At 37.7% G+C, this 13,847-nt stretch overlaps 1 protein-coding gene across 1 annotated transcript; it reads right to left on the bottom strand.

Annotated features, from left to right (window-relative positions):
* Window positions 1–778: 778 nt before the first annotated feature.
* Window positions 779–12,980, bottom strand: AMBN (ameloblastin). Its single transcript, XM_008063208.1, has 11 exons — window positions 12,866–12,980; window positions 11,836–11,904; window positions 9,417–9,467; window positions 7,964–8,011; window positions 7,364–7,474; window positions 5,103–5,348; window positions 4,114–4,152; window positions 3,799–3,858; window positions 3,657–3,701; window positions 3,128–3,169; window positions 779–1,324 (listed from the first exon to the last, which is right to left on the bottom strand). The coding sequence occupies exons 1-11, from the start codon at window positions 12,878–12,880 to the stop codon at window positions 779–781; spliced, it is 1,272 nt and encodes a 423-aa protein (XP_008061399.1). The 5' UTR covers window positions 12,881–12,980.
* Window positions 12,981–13,847: the final 867 nt, after the last annotated feature.

Genomic DNA, 13,847 nt, shown 5'->3' with positions numbered 1-13,847 from the left:
CATGCCCATGGCAAGTTTTGAAGGCAGGGGACTCTCTCTCTCCCTGATGCTTTGCACAGTGACTAAGACATAGATAAATCTGTAAACTTCTACTGAAAGAATGAATGAACTGAAGAAAATGAATTAAAGAGTAGCAAAGGTAGGGGATGAGTATGCTTTTCTTAAGCCATTTATGTGTATACAAATAATAAGCATACAATTCGTGATATTTCCAGTGAGGAAAAAAAATCTTTATTTAAAATAGGCTAGATGGCTGTTTTTCTTTCACTAGATTAAATAAAATATTCTACAAATGAGAATTTTAAATTCAATATACCAAACCTAGTAATACAGTTAGGAGTTCTCCACCAATCACCATTTAATAAAGTTTAAATGCATCAGCTTAGAATTCTGAGAATATGTACCTTTGCTTAGAGAAAAAAATCAGAGACACATTTCCTGGATATAAAAGTGTCATGCTAGTAAGAGAAATTCTACAGTGCTCAAGACAGCCGAGAAACAGTGATGATCAGATACTGAGACTCTTTGGCTTGCTCTGATGTTATTAATAGTATTTCTAAACCCCAGAGACGGTTGACCCATTTTATTTCGATAAGATATTGAAAGCAAGAAGGGGACCTACACTATTTCTAGCCACTTGTATTTATTCATACATGCTTAGTGCTTTTAATGCTTTTGCTGCAGAAGGGTAATGATATGTGTTTTAGTGAAAACGTATACTATGGGGACAAAGCTGGGAAGCTTGTACACATAGAAGGTAGCTGATATCTCAGGGCCATCAGGGCTCTTGGAAATGCCATGCATCATGCATATTCTCGGACTGCTGGACTTTGTTTTCTGGTGTGGATGTTTGCTGAGTGTCTGGGGCTGTTGAGGTATCCATGATTGTTTCTTCCTGGAAACTCAGGGGTGTGGTCATGTCAGCACCATAGGTCCCAAAAACATCAGCTAATTCAGGGGTCATCAGTGGGTCAGTGGCTGCTGGGGTGACCCTGGGGGGGCCCTTCCTCTGTCCTGCAGGGCCCCTTGCCAGGCTGGGAACATTGTCCTTGGAGAAAGCAAGGAGCCCTGCGTGGGGCCCAGGACCCAGTTCTGGAAGGAGGGCCTGGTTTTCCGGATGGGCTGGGTTGGCCTCAGGCATGGGAGAGTCTTGAGCTCCTCCTTCTCCCTTCTCAGGGCCTTTGGTTGCAGCCACCGGGGAGTCAAATTCCAGAGTGAAGTCCCCACCCATAGCTGGGTTGTGGGGCATTCCCCCTAGCCTGGGCCTCATGCCTCCGAATCCTGGGAACATGGCTCCGTAGGCCAGAGGTCCACCTCTCCCTCCCTGCAAAGAAAACATCCATTGAAGACAACATTATCACGTGCTGTTCATGTTCACTGAGAAACTAAAAAACAGATAGAGAACGGGGAGTTGGCTGACATTTCTTAATAAACTGGCTTTGAAATAGGATGGAGAGGAGAGGATTTTGCATTTATTTGAGTGGGGGGAGGCCACTACCTTGAAAGGACGATAGAGAACTTTCACTATGCCTGGCAAGAAGGATGCAGTGGAGAGCAAAGCCGAAGCAAGATGTGGGGCAAAGTGAGAGTGAATTCAATTCTAAGAAAATGATACACAGTTGAAATGGGTACTATTATCATACAACAAACGAAAACTGAAATCCATGACCGCATTTGTTGAGGGATGTTTTGGAGGATCTTGTCAAAGGCATTTCTCATTGTGCCCCAAAGGAATGAAGTCTCATGTCAGAGTTGTTGTTGTGTGTGTGTTTGCACAAAGTATAGAAAAGGCTTGATTTCTCTGTAGGAACTAAAATATTTTCTTCCTATGGACAAATAGACTTTCAAAATTGAGTATGTTTCTTTTTCTACCTTTGCTGTCCCAAATATCGTGACCAACATTGTAGGTGATTTGTAGCAGATGAGCAGGACTATGCGACTTCTCTGTGTTCTGATATCCTCACAATATGACTCATTTTAAATCCTACTTTCAGTTTTTTGAGGGGTTATATTTATTGTGTGTTATTTAATAAGTTCTGTGAAATCTTTGGGGAATGAGCCAGGATATTTATAACTTAATTAATATTGTTAAATCTGGAACTTCTGGCCAGTTGTGTTGGCGTTGTGTCCATACACTAGTTTCCTGCTCTTCACACTCTTGTTTCAGTTTTCTCTTCATATCCTCCAAAAATGGCACTGTGAATTCATGGTTGGCCCAACTGCATTTCCTCTTTTCCTCTTTCCCTCTAGTAAGATTGCTGTTACCCTTAGCCCATGATATTGGCATTATCTGCCTTTGTACCGGTTTTTTCCATTCATTAGACTATAAGCTCCTTGAGCACAAGAGTCTCATCTTGCCTATGGTATCTTTCTATGCGTCTGGTATATAGAAGTCCCTCAAAAATGTTGAGATGAAAGTTTTTTCCCCCGTTGATTGCTTGTGTATATGTATTTATTAATTTGATAGGATCTGCAGTTGACAGCGATTTGTTAGTTTAGTATGGTTTTTGTTTTGTCTTCCTTTGTGCTCTAACAGATGTAATTAGGCAAACATTTCTGAGGGAAAAAGTCAGGTTGGGTCACTATTGATCTCAAATCTTAAATTTGTAATATGACTGCATGAGTAATGATAAGAGAATAAGAATATACTCTCATTGACTTGATGTACATTGCAGTTTATATAACCAAATTTTAAACTTGCTTGACTTTCTTTTTTTGGGGGATCTTTCAATGTTGAGGTCTGAATTACTTGCAATGCTGTTAAATTTGGTGTTTTGAGGTATTAAATGGTCATAGAAGGAACAGAAACTCTGAAGCACATATCATTTTTTGATGTGAAGCATTTATAGTTCAATGCTGATGGCCTTTCAGGAGAAATTTCTCCTCTGCTCTTATACCAGGAGTAGGGCAAAACTCGATGGTCATCACTCTGAAATGAATGACTCAATAGAAAACGTGATGAAATCTTTGGATACTGTTTAGGGCTCAAGCTTTTGTTTCTGCAGTGGAAAAATCTAAGTCCCTTGCTCATTTGACTACATTCATGGCCGGTGTCTCTTGCAGCCAGTCACTTATGACTGTTCTTCCCTGGTCATTATTTTTAGTAGAGTTAGAAGACATTACTCACGGCCATTTCTTCTGAACTCATGATGCCAAGTCTGGGGGCATTCTGTTCAAAAAGAAACAGTGGATCATATTATCAACCAGCTGCCTTCTAGTACCATCTTATCTGCTTAAGATAAAGTTACAAGTCATTTAGTTTTCTCTTAAGTCTTAATATTAATGTACATCCAGAGGTAAAGTGCAGAGGTGAGTCATTGTTGAATAAATGTAGCCAACTTGAATAATTCAGATCTAAATTTTGTTTTTTCTTTAATGCTCATGTGTGTGTGTGTGTGTGAGAGGGAGAGAGAGAAAGAGAGAGAGAGAGAGAGAGAGAGAGAGAGAGAGAGAGAGAGAGAGAGAGAGAGAATGAGAGAGAGAGATTGACCAGAATTATCTAAATAGAAGTGTGTCTCCTTACTATTTCAGTTGCTAATGGAGGCTTTCAGAGAATATTTACTTGGAATCTCTTGTTTGAGGCCTGGATTTTATAACTTTAGCTTTGAAGATAACATTTAATTGAAAATGACACTTTTTATAGAATATGGACTTACCAATTGATTTGCTCCATAGGACATGTAAAACATTCCTGGAAAAAGCTAAATAAAATAGAGTAGTTATTGTAAAATGCATTGCCCAAGGGAAAAACAATTAAGTAAATTGCAAACAGAGAAGTGGTATTTAAAAAAAGCTTACTGGAGATGGTTTATTTTGTGGCACTGGTCCCTGAGATATCAAACGAGCTATTTGGAACACCTTTAAAATGGTAGAAAATACAATAAGTAATCCACACACAGACAAATCCCCACGATAGCAATTTCTAAAAGGTATAGGAAACACATTTTTGAATGGATTAGTATGAAAAATAAGTGTTCAATATTTAAGAGAACAAGAGATCCTGTTATACTTCATATTCATGGATGTATGAGACAATTAAAAAAATTTACTTTTCTTTTTTGAAGTAGAGAGATATTTTCCCCAAGAAAGTGTCTCACTGAGATTTATACTTACTGAGGGACCTCGTGGGTCAGCAAAATCCATTACTGGGAGCTATATCACAGAGAAATATTAGAATTACCAGTCAAAATAGACAAGTGAACTGAACAACACTTATCTTGCCTACAATGACAATAAAACAATCCAAAACGAATTCTTCTATTTTACTTTCTTTTGGTCTTCTAGGGGATACAACCCAAGAGATCACAACTGTCTTTTCTAACTCAGTGTAAGTGTGCCAGCAGATGGATGAGGCATGTCTAATCACGGATTGACTACCTCTTGTAGGGTGAGAGATAGCAAATTCTCGAACTGAAACATACCCGATTACTTTGAATCCTGGCTCTGCCACTTGGTTTTTGTGTAATTCTGGGCACATGTTGTAACCTCTGAAAACCTGCCTTCTTCTCTTTAAAAAGGCTGATAATATCTATCTATTTTTATAAGATTGTAGCTAGGATGATATGAGAGAATGTTAAATGACTGCCACATACTAGTCATATGGTACCTTCTTTTTTTGTCTATTGCACTTTGTTTTGCATTATGACAAGATATTCTGCATGATGGTCATCTCTCTGTCAGAGAGGTAATAATGCAAAATCCTACAATCACTCTTTTTAGTCTTTCCAAAAAACCATCTAAAAAACCAGTGATTGGAAGCCTGGACTTTTCTGGCTGCCTTATTTCTGTGGAAGCTTTCATCTTTTACAAAGAAGAAACCACGCTCTAAAGGCACAGAATCTTTTCTAATCCGTGCTCTGTCACTGATGGCAAAGGACAAGAATGGATATCTATGTTCTACTCAGAAAATAAGTCTCAGACATGGAAGGCTGATGAAGAACATATTTATCTTTTTGTGCATTATGCCTGTGGGCTATGCTTATTTAAGGGTGACCTACAAATTGGATGGATTAGTATGAAAAATATTTATGAGAACAAGAGATCCCGTTCATGAAGGTTGGGGTTCTTCCTGATTCTGACTTCAGAGAGAGGAAGCATGGTACCTCAAGTTTCGGAGGCTTATCTGATGGGGCCACCTGCTGCTGAATCTGCTTGATTGCAGGCACTTCGCCTTCCTGTAAGGGCAGCTGTCCCAGGAGAATCGGAGGCTGGGCCTCTCCCTGCTGTTCTGTGGCCTGGAGGGCGGTTGCGGCTGTGGGCTGGTGGAGGGCTTTCAATACTGGCTGTTGAGGCTTCTGGTTTGGCAGTGATGGGAGAGGCGGGGGGTGCACAGGCAAAGCATATTCATACTGCAGAGAAATTTGAAAAGAGTGTCAGGAAGGGAGGAATCGTTAACAGTGGTACCTAGAATTTCTAAAGCAAGAGGGCTCGAGGTGCGGTGTGTCTGCAAGGGAGGCTTAGGGCACTTGTCTGGAAGTTGTTTTTATACAGAAGCACCAATTTGCTTAGTCAGTGTCCTTTGGGGAGACCTTGTGTGCCTGCCTTCCCTACCTCCTTTGGGATCACCATTGCTCATGCAGAGGATAAGCTACCTGGGTGTTTGAGTAGAATGAGTCGCTTCCTTCTCTGAGTTCCCATAGCCGCCTGGATGTACCCTTATTCTACCACTTTCTCGCTGGATTAGAATTATTTGTTATAAATCCTGTCCCCTGGTCAACAGAGAGAGAATAATATGCTTTGTTTATCTTTATAGCCTCTGTATTTGACATAGCTCCTAACAAGTACCTGGCCCAAGGTGGGTACTTAATGTATTTTTTGAGTTAGTGAAAGGATAATAGGTAACTAAATACATATGAAATGAAATTTCTGCATCATAGTCTATCCTAAAACATTTTTTTTTGAGTTGGAGTCTCACTCTGTCACCCAGGCTGGAGTGCAGTGGCACAATCATGGCCACTACAGCCTCGACCTGCTGGGCTCAGGCGATCCTTCTGCCTCAACCTTCCAAGTAGCTGGAACCACAGGTGTGCGCCACCATGACCAGCTAATTTTTGATTTATTGTAGAGACGAGGTCTCGCCCAGACGTATCTCGAACACCCGACTCAGGCAATACTCTCGCCTCCCCCTCCCAAAGTGCTAGAATGACAAGCGTGTACCACCACGCGCAGCTGGAGTCTATTTTGGAAACAATCAAGGGATGAAACCATCACTATTAACAACATGTACTGTCCCACTAACTGTGGCTTTCTGGGTAATACCTCTCGTGTGGCAGACCAGCTGGCAATAAGATTTTCTGTTAAAGCCATGCTTCTTTCTTGCTTCTTTTAGAAAATGCTTGTGGCAAATGGCTCGCTACTTCTTGCAGATGGGTTGCAAATTCCTCACATTGACAAGGAAATCTCAGGACCACTTGGCTCTGCTATGCCTCTTCAGGCATCATTCTTCTCTGAGCTAAGGCATTCCTTATTCCTTACTCACGTCTCACGATTTAGCACCTTCAACTATGTTTTCCTGCCTTATGTGAATTAGATAGGATCTGAAATTTCAGATCCTTGGAGCCTTTCTTAAATATCTTCCCTTTTGTAGGCTGGGCGTGGTGGCTCACACCTATAATACCAGCACTTTGGGAGGCTGAGGTGAGAGGATTACCTGAGCCCATGGGTTCAAGATTAGCATGGGCAACTTGGCGAGACCTCTTCTTTACAATAAATATAAAATTAGCCGGGAGTGGTGGCGTGCGCCTGTAGTTCTAGCTACTTGGAAGGCTGAGGCAGGAGGATTGCCTGAGTCCTTCAGGTAGAGGCTGCAGTGGCTGTGAGTATACCACTGGACTGACTCCAGCTGGGACGACAGGGTGAGACTTTGATTAAAAAAAACCCAAACTTCTCTTTTATTACCAAACTGTGATTTGTTTTGTGTACTTATTATTCACAGATTGATATACTTATTGACTTTCATAGGACTTGTGCTTTTTTAACCAGGATACTTGTGATCATTTGAAATTAGCCCTTAGTGATTATTTAGGAAGTCTTGACTTAAATGAAACGTGTCTGGAATGGAGCCTACTTTCATTTCTGAGAATTGTTTATCTATTGTTATGACTGATGATAGCTTTAATATAGTTCTCTTATATTTTGGAGGCTCTATCTTCCTATGTTACATAACTATGGAAATAAGTTAAACCTTTAAAAGAATTTCCGGAGTACTAAAAGCAGTAATAGACTTTGATTTATTTGGTATGAGGATCTTTTTTTTGTTAATTGCTAGTACTTGTCTATTTCTAGTATCTTACAACTTAGAGACTGCAAGTAAGGAAAGATTCTAAAGCCTGAAGTTGCAAACACACTGATGTAATTCACCTACCTGTTGAGTTTCATGCTCCCTTGGTCTCATCCATGGAAAAGAGGAATGTGGTGGTAGGAGACCATGCATCCACAAAGAATTAAATGATTTCCCAAAGCCAAATCTGGAATACTAAAGACATGGAGAAAAAGAAAGACATGCTGATAATTCAGTGTTCAATATCATATCAGTTATACTTGACTTTCATTTTCCAAAAATTCCACAAATAGCATAGAGATAGCAAAAGTAAAAGTGGTGTTGGCTACTTTAAAATGGATAAGTAAACTCTCCTTTCCAACACATTTAAATTCCATTTTGAGCCAGACTGTATTATTCCCATAAACTTGATTACGATTCAATTTCTTAAGCACTTGTGTTTTGGGTCATATAATAACATCAATAATGCAAGAACTGATTTTCTTTTTACTAAGAAAACTCAATATTGTTTTATTTGTCACCTTATCTTATTTTGTTTTAGGCTATCTTAATTACTTATTTGTTCTTCCAATATTTAGGATATTGTCTATTCACAAACGATTGTTATGAATTACAATGTTGCTGCTAGTATTAACACCACCACCATTAATACTCGCAAAAAATTATATTTGAACATATAATTACCTGAGAAAGTGTGTTTAATCCTTGCAAACTTCCCAACTGTCTCATTGTCTATTAAAAAAAAAGTGGTTAGTATCACATATGTTCTTTTGACACAAATTTCTCATGATATTTGACATTATCAACACAAAGTTTGGGTTGGATCCATCTAATGAAACAAAAGTAGACACGAAGCATAAGTGAAAGGTGAAAATATTAAATGTGGTTCTGCATTGCTATTATTGCTATTAAAATAATGAGGTGCTTTTATCATTAATTAAAGAAGAAAAAGTATTGAAGTGGAGGTTACATGAAAACATAGGAAAATAGCTCATCCAACTGAAATACAAATGTACTTATGAAGATATTGCTTCATTGATTCTTTTCTCCTCATTTAATTTCTTTTGCCTTTTCCAAGTTCAGTTAAAAGAGGCATTTGAAAAACAAACAGCTGGGCATGGTGGCTCACGCTTGTAATCTCAGCACTTTGAGGCCAAGGCGAGAATACTGCTTGAGCCCAGGCATTCGAGACTAGCCTAGGCAACAAAAGTAAGACCTCATTTCTTAAAAAAAAAAAAAAAAAAAAAAAAAAGCTGGACACTGTGGCGCGTGCCTGTGGTCCCAGCTACTCAGGAGCCTGGGGCTGGAGATGGCTTGAGTCTGAGAGTTTGAACCGGGATCCTGCCACTGAACTCCAGCTTGGGCAGCAAGCTATGTATTCCAGCTTGAGACCCCATTTCAAATAAACCTAAACCAGAACAAAACAGAAACAACCAGATAAACATAACAGAAACAAACAAAATCTTTACCTCTTTCCCAAATTAAAAAAAAACTCTTAAAATAATTAAATATAATACACAAGAAAAGAAATACTAAGTATCTGGATAATCAAGAATGCAGCCATTTCAGTAGAAAGTGAACTTCACTTTTTTAATGGGAAGAGATTTAGAGTGCTTAGGATTTATTTAAGCCACAAAGTGAGAAAAAAACAAACAGAAACAAAACACCTCAGTGAAGTTAGTGTCCATGTGAAATAAGCATCTAGCCCAAATAAATATCGATTACCCTCGGATTGTCATGATACAAAGACATTTTGCAAGACCTTATGAAACATTTATAATCTTATAAATATCTATTTATAACTCAGTATTTTTTATTGGTATGGTCAAAAACTTCTGTTTGGTTGGAGTTTTCTAAACAGAGTATATATTATTTATGAAAACTTCCAGAAGATATTAATTATTAGTATTACTTTGATTTGCATATAGACAATATTCTAAAGCTTAAAACACCCAAGAGTTTAAAACTGCAGTGAAATTATAAGACAAAGCGCGAATAAGTATACTTTTCTAGAACTGTTCAGGATGACAGCCACAGACCACTGACTAAGAAAACTGAGAAATAGCCCGTCATATTTCTCCCTTATCATGAACATACTTATGTAAAATTATTATGTAACAACTCTAACCATACATACCTCAAGGCTCAAACTAGCCATGCCCGGTGTTCCAGGCTGCTGAGGAAACACCTACATGGAAATAAGAATCATTTTGAATTCTTTTTGTGAAATGTCCTTAAATGCATATTGGGATAGAAAGTCAACCCAGTACAAAAAGGCAAGCTTAGAGGCCAGTATATTGATTTATTATCCAAATGACTTGAGCTTTTAGGCAGAATGAAGAAGACTATAAGTTATTTGGAAGAATTAATATGATGTTTAATAATTTTGTTCCCATATTAGTCATCTATTCTTTGTCAGCCTCTTAATGTTATGTTGCTTTAAAAGCAAAATTAGATTTAGTTTAAAGTTACACACAATGAGATGTAGAGTAAAGCAGCAAAATAGAAAACTAAGAGTACTTTATATTCTTAAAAATTATCACAGGAAAAAGCAAGGGGGACAAACCTGAGCTGAATATACAAGTGCGTTTGACAAATCTACAAACTTTTGGTCTGGGGGATAGGATGTGGGATCACAGCATTCAGAAACACCATGTACAAAACCTAACTTGCCTTCCATTCAAAAGGGCTTTGATAAACTCGTTGTCATCTTTAGCAAAAGATTATTTTATGTATAAACCTGTTGATCTGTGTTTATATTTTTGGATCATATCAAGGTATTTTTTTCCCTTAAAAAGTATCATTGCTGAACTAAGTACTGCTGAGTTTAATGTGTTCATTTAAAAGTTGTACCACATGTTCTCACTCCTAAGCACATCCTGAACATTTCTTATAATACTATAAGAAAGGGATTGGCAGTAGCGGGCACTGCCAGGGGAGGGAGGAAGGGGGGACACATCACATCAATAAAGGTACCTGACCTCAAACCAGATGAAGTGAGTATCAAAGGGAGGCCCAAACTTCATCTGTACCGTGATCACTAATGTACCTAATCCTGAATTGTACCTCACATCGTTAAAAAAAAAAAGGTTGTTAAAAAATGTGGCTATGTTTACAACTTCCTTTAAAAAAATGAAAGCTGTTTCCCTCTCTAAACCAACGCTTATGAGTATACACAATTATCAGTAGGAGAAATGGAGAACAGAAGGGTAGGAAGTAGAGTAAATTGGATTTTGTGAGTCTCTGGTTCTTGGGATATTATCACTGTTTAGGGGTAAGGGGTTATAATGCCTTTCTTCCTTCATTTATACCACAAATATTTATGCAATGTTTATTAAATGTATTGGGATTATTTTTCTTTTGTAAGTAAGAAGTCAGGAATCCCACCCCCTACTTTTTTATATAAGTAAAATCCCATCTTCTGAGTCATGGTGAACATGTCTTTAAATAATTCAGTTTTGGACAAGAATAGAGGGAAAGGCATTATAAACATGTAGCAAATCCTCTAGGGAGGGAAAGAGGTTAGATATGTAGACAGGAAGAGTGATTATGTGTGTGTATGTGTGTGTGTACGTGTGATGAGTAGACTGTTCAGAACTAGGGGGGGTTGTGAAAGCAGTGCCTTCTTTCCCCCTGTTCTTCAATGCATAACTAACACATCTCGGACAGATTTAACTACAGGAAAAAGCATACTTTGCTTTCTACCTGCTCCAAGTCACGAATTAAAGAAAAATATTCATGGAAAGTAAATCTATTAGGGGATGCCTTTCCCATGCGGAATTAAAAGGAGAAGAATAAGTCATTTAATGACCAGTCAGTTGGCAATCATACGCAACTGGCCTATTCCTCAGAGTCAGCCTGATTGATTTCAGGTGTGGATAAAAGTCTTTGTGATAACAGAGTTACATGCTATTGGCCAGAGCAGTTCCACGCTCAAAGGATTGTTTGTATGAGATCATTTCAACATCTACTAGAGTAGGTCAGGTATGGGACTGTATTGTATAATTAGCTCATTGCCATGACATGTTTTGATTTAAGAAACTTCAACTCTCAGTCAGACAATTTCACTCCTTCAAGGTAAATTTGTTAGTTAATTACTACCTTCAAATGGAATTACCGAGCTCAGGTTTGTCATCATAGTAACTTGGTTAATGCTGTTCTTTTTAAAATGAAGAAAATGTACGTTCTTTTTTCAGAGAAATTTTCTCTTTCTATTTCAATTTCATAACGATAGCAAGGAGTTGATAATAAAATTGTTCCATGCATTGTGGGAGCCACCTAAGTCTCTGAATTTGGAATGAGTGGAATAAGATTCAGAACTGTCTTGAGAATATTTTTAAATCCTTTTTAAATGGAAAAATCATATGTTTCATTTACTGCTTTTGATTGGTAGGGCTGACATCTGGGCAACTATGGCTTTTGAGTCAATAGTGTTATGCCACTGGGTTAAGTCAAATGAGTTCACACGTGGCCTCTCACCCCATGTCTCTATGGTGTCATTTGGTGTCCAACAGTCAGGAGCCTCTTTTAGAGAACACTCTAGAAGACTGACTTACCGGCACAGCGAAACCCATGTCCAGGAGACAAAGGATCAGGATCAGGTCCTTCATTTTGAAGAGTGGAATCTAACATATAATTGGGTTGGAGAATTAAATGAAATGAATTTTTATTTCAGAATGGTTAAAAGACAATTAAAAAAAAATTTAGCACAAGTCTCTGCTCTTCGGAAAACAATCAAGTTAAAGGTTAAAGAAACAAAAAACAATGTTACTAAACAACTGATTTGTAATTGGTAGTTTCTGAAATGGATTGATAAGCAATTAAAAAAATATCATAAGCACTTTTCCCCCCATGGAGCTACAATCTAAGTAAACACATAGGAACAACCTCCATTATTCTTTAAATACCATATTTCATTTTGTAAAATGAATCATGAATTTAAAAAATCTCTTTCACGAAGTGAAATATTGGTGTATAAAGCATCATTCATAGAAGTTTATACTTTGCTTATCCTCTAGGACAAGCTTGGAAATGCATTGGAAATGTAATGCAACTAAGATTCATTTCATGAAGAATCTTTATTTGCAGACATATGTGGTATATCATTTGATGTTTAGGTTATCTACATAACCATGTCAAGACTAATCTTGCTCAGATAAGGGTAAATTGAATATTTTAATGTTTTTATATTAGTGAAAAATATGTCTCAAAATTTAGTTGCACTCTTTCTAAAATGAACTATCTCTTTCAATTTATTCTCTAAATTCAAAAGGCTCTTTACTCTTTCACAAATGGAGAGCTGACCAGCCAAGAAATTGACTCATCTTCTAATACTTTTTAAAATTAGACCCTGTCACTAATCATCATAAATAGTGAAAAAAAAGTCTATATAGATAAGCCTTTTTTTCCTCCTTAGTTGAATGGGTATTAGGTCATGTTTTCTCTAGAACATGCTAATGGATTACAATAAGCAATTACAATAAGCTTATGGTGACAAATGAAGATAAATCCTCTTTATAAAAGTTGCCTGGAGATAGGAAAAAAGAATTTACAGGAAACACATGGAAATCATAAAATCCATTTTACCTTAGATGCTGACATGCACTGTGCTCTCAGGGCCTGAGGATGCCAACCAAAGTAGTTCTAAGAAAAGAAGATTAAAATATTTTCTGGACTGTGCGTGGGACTCCCTCTGTACCTCTCATTCAGGGAAGATCAGAAGCCTTTATTTAAAGTGCCAATCCACCAATCAAAGTGAAGCAAAATCAGGGGAAACATTTCTGCTCCTGCAATTAGTCCACACCCTTTTATTGCATGCAAGGACATTGGCCCAGTAGGGTCTCATTATTTTTAATTGTAACTTAGCTCCTATATTTATTCAGAGAACTTGATAGCAGGGAAGACAGTAAAGAAATAATGGACATGGACTCTGAAGACAATCATTTTGGTGAGCTGGGGGAAATACATGTGAAATAGGAGAAAAGCAAGTCATTATCTGTTTTGTGCAGGGTTTTATCTGCAGATAAAGCTGGTGACCCAAAGCTAGCATTCTCCAGATTTTCACCGTCATGTTTGTTGTGGTAAGCATAACTCGCCTCCTTCCCTACAACACACACATAGTCTCAAACAAAACACTAAAATAACATCCCGGGCTTGAAAGAGAAGATAAGAGTGTTAAATGAATAATGAATGTGTTTTTTTTTTTTCCCATGGAATTTTCTAGATATTGTAATATCCAAATATAGTTGATTCGAGATAGCCAAACTTTTGTAAGAAATTTCAGTTGGACCCTCTTGCAAGAATCTCTTTGAGTAAATCTTTGTTTGCTTCTTTGTTTTTTGGTGAAGAGAGGGTCAACATGAACCAATAAAATCAATGGGCACGATTCTCAATTCACTCTTTAGGTGGACCTATTTCTAGGTAAAAGCATCAAACCATGTTAGTAAGTCACAGTTGGATTACTTAAGTGTTTAATATTAACATGATTTTTTTTTTCCTTCCATGAACAGATAGCGTCTTGAATGCAGATTGAACATTAACTGCTTTTGTTATTTCTCTGCCTCTCCTT

The sequence above is a fragment of the Carlito syrichta genome, unplaced genomic scaffold (genome assembly GCF_000164805.1).
Source record: "Carlito syrichta isolate Samal-C Ts95f unplaced genomic scaffold, Tarsius_syrichta-2.0.1 Scaffold306677, whole genome shotgun sequence".
NCBI lineage: Eukaryota > Metazoa > Chordata > Mammalia > Primates > Tarsiidae > Carlito > Carlito syrichta.
The sequence above is the reverse complement of the archived record's forward strand: the minus strand, read 5'-3'. Positions and strand labels throughout refer to the sequence as shown.